At 42.4% G+C, this 991-nt stretch overlaps 1 protein-coding gene across 1 annotated transcript; it reads right to left on the bottom strand.

Moving 5' to 3' along the window:
* Window positions 1-557: 557 nt before the first annotated feature.
* Window positions 558-739, bottom strand: LOC101843363 (thymosin beta-4-like). Its single transcript, XM_040732295.1, has one exon. The coding sequence runs from the start codon at window positions 725-727 to the stop codon at window positions 608-610; it is 120 nt and encodes a 39-aa protein (XP_040588229.1). The 5' UTR covers window positions 728-739; the 3' UTR covers window positions 558-607.
* Window positions 740-991: the final 252 nt, after the last annotated feature.

The raw sequence follows: 991 nt of genomic DNA, 5'->3' as shown, positions 1-991 counted from the left end.
ATTATCTCACAGCTGCCTGCTCCCAGGCCGAAGGGGAAGTGGGTTTCTGCTCAAGGTCTGGTGTCCCCACACTCTACCACGAATCCAAGGATCAAAAGACATTCAGAAATTATCAGGCATTACCTCTAGTCCTCTCATCATCTAAACTAAATTGGTGATTGTTGTTTATTGAAAAGATCCTGCTGTATTTATCATTTTTTCCAGGTTTTAAAACTTTGTATTTGCATATTAAAAAATTGTGCATTCCAATAAATAAAATCACCTGAACAAAAAAATGGCACTCTGCTCAAACTGCATTTTACATCCTGCAGGCCACCTTGAACCATCATGAATGTATTCCATATCTCACCACCTCCCACCCACCTTTTTGTTTCACCAACATGCAAGTTCTCTTCCCTCCCTGCCAGTCAGACTGACAGATGGGTAGGGGAGGCAGGGGAAGCCTTCCTGGCGAGTAATTCTGATTCTTTGACGTGAAAGGGGCAGCACAGTCATTTAAACTTGATCCAACCTCTTTGTATCTTACAAATTTAAACAGCCAAAAGAAGTAAAATAAAGAAGGCATTGCTTGTGGAATGGACAGTGCATATTGGCGGCACTCGCCTCGTTACGATTCGCCAGCTTGCTTCTCCTGTTCAATTGTTTCTTTTGAAGGCAGAGGATTTTTCTCTCGTGTTTCTGTCTTCTTCGATTTTTCAATCTCAGCCATATCGGGTTTGTCAGACATGGTTGCTGGAAAGAGCAAGCAAGGTGCACGAACAAGGAGATTCAGGTCTGCTCAGAGGATGCTGCCGATTGCTTTTATCATTTTTTAAAGAAACCAGAATGAGAAAACCATGCCTATAAATGCACAACATGGGGACTGCAAAGATGGTTCAGTAGTTAAGAAGACTAGCTGGACTTCCAGAGGTCCTGAGTTCAATTCCCTGCAACCACATGATGTCTCACAAAGATTTGAAATGAGATCTGGTATTCTCTTCTGGAGTTCAAG

The sequence above is a fragment of the Mesocricetus auratus genome, unplaced genomic scaffold (genome assembly GCF_017639785.1).
Source record: "Mesocricetus auratus isolate SY011 unplaced genomic scaffold, BCM_Maur_2.0 Super-Scaffold_4256, whole genome shotgun sequence".
NCBI lineage: Eukaryota > Metazoa > Chordata > Mammalia > Rodentia > Cricetidae > Mesocricetus > Mesocricetus auratus.
This window is presented reverse-complemented; position numbering and strand designations above follow the sequence as displayed.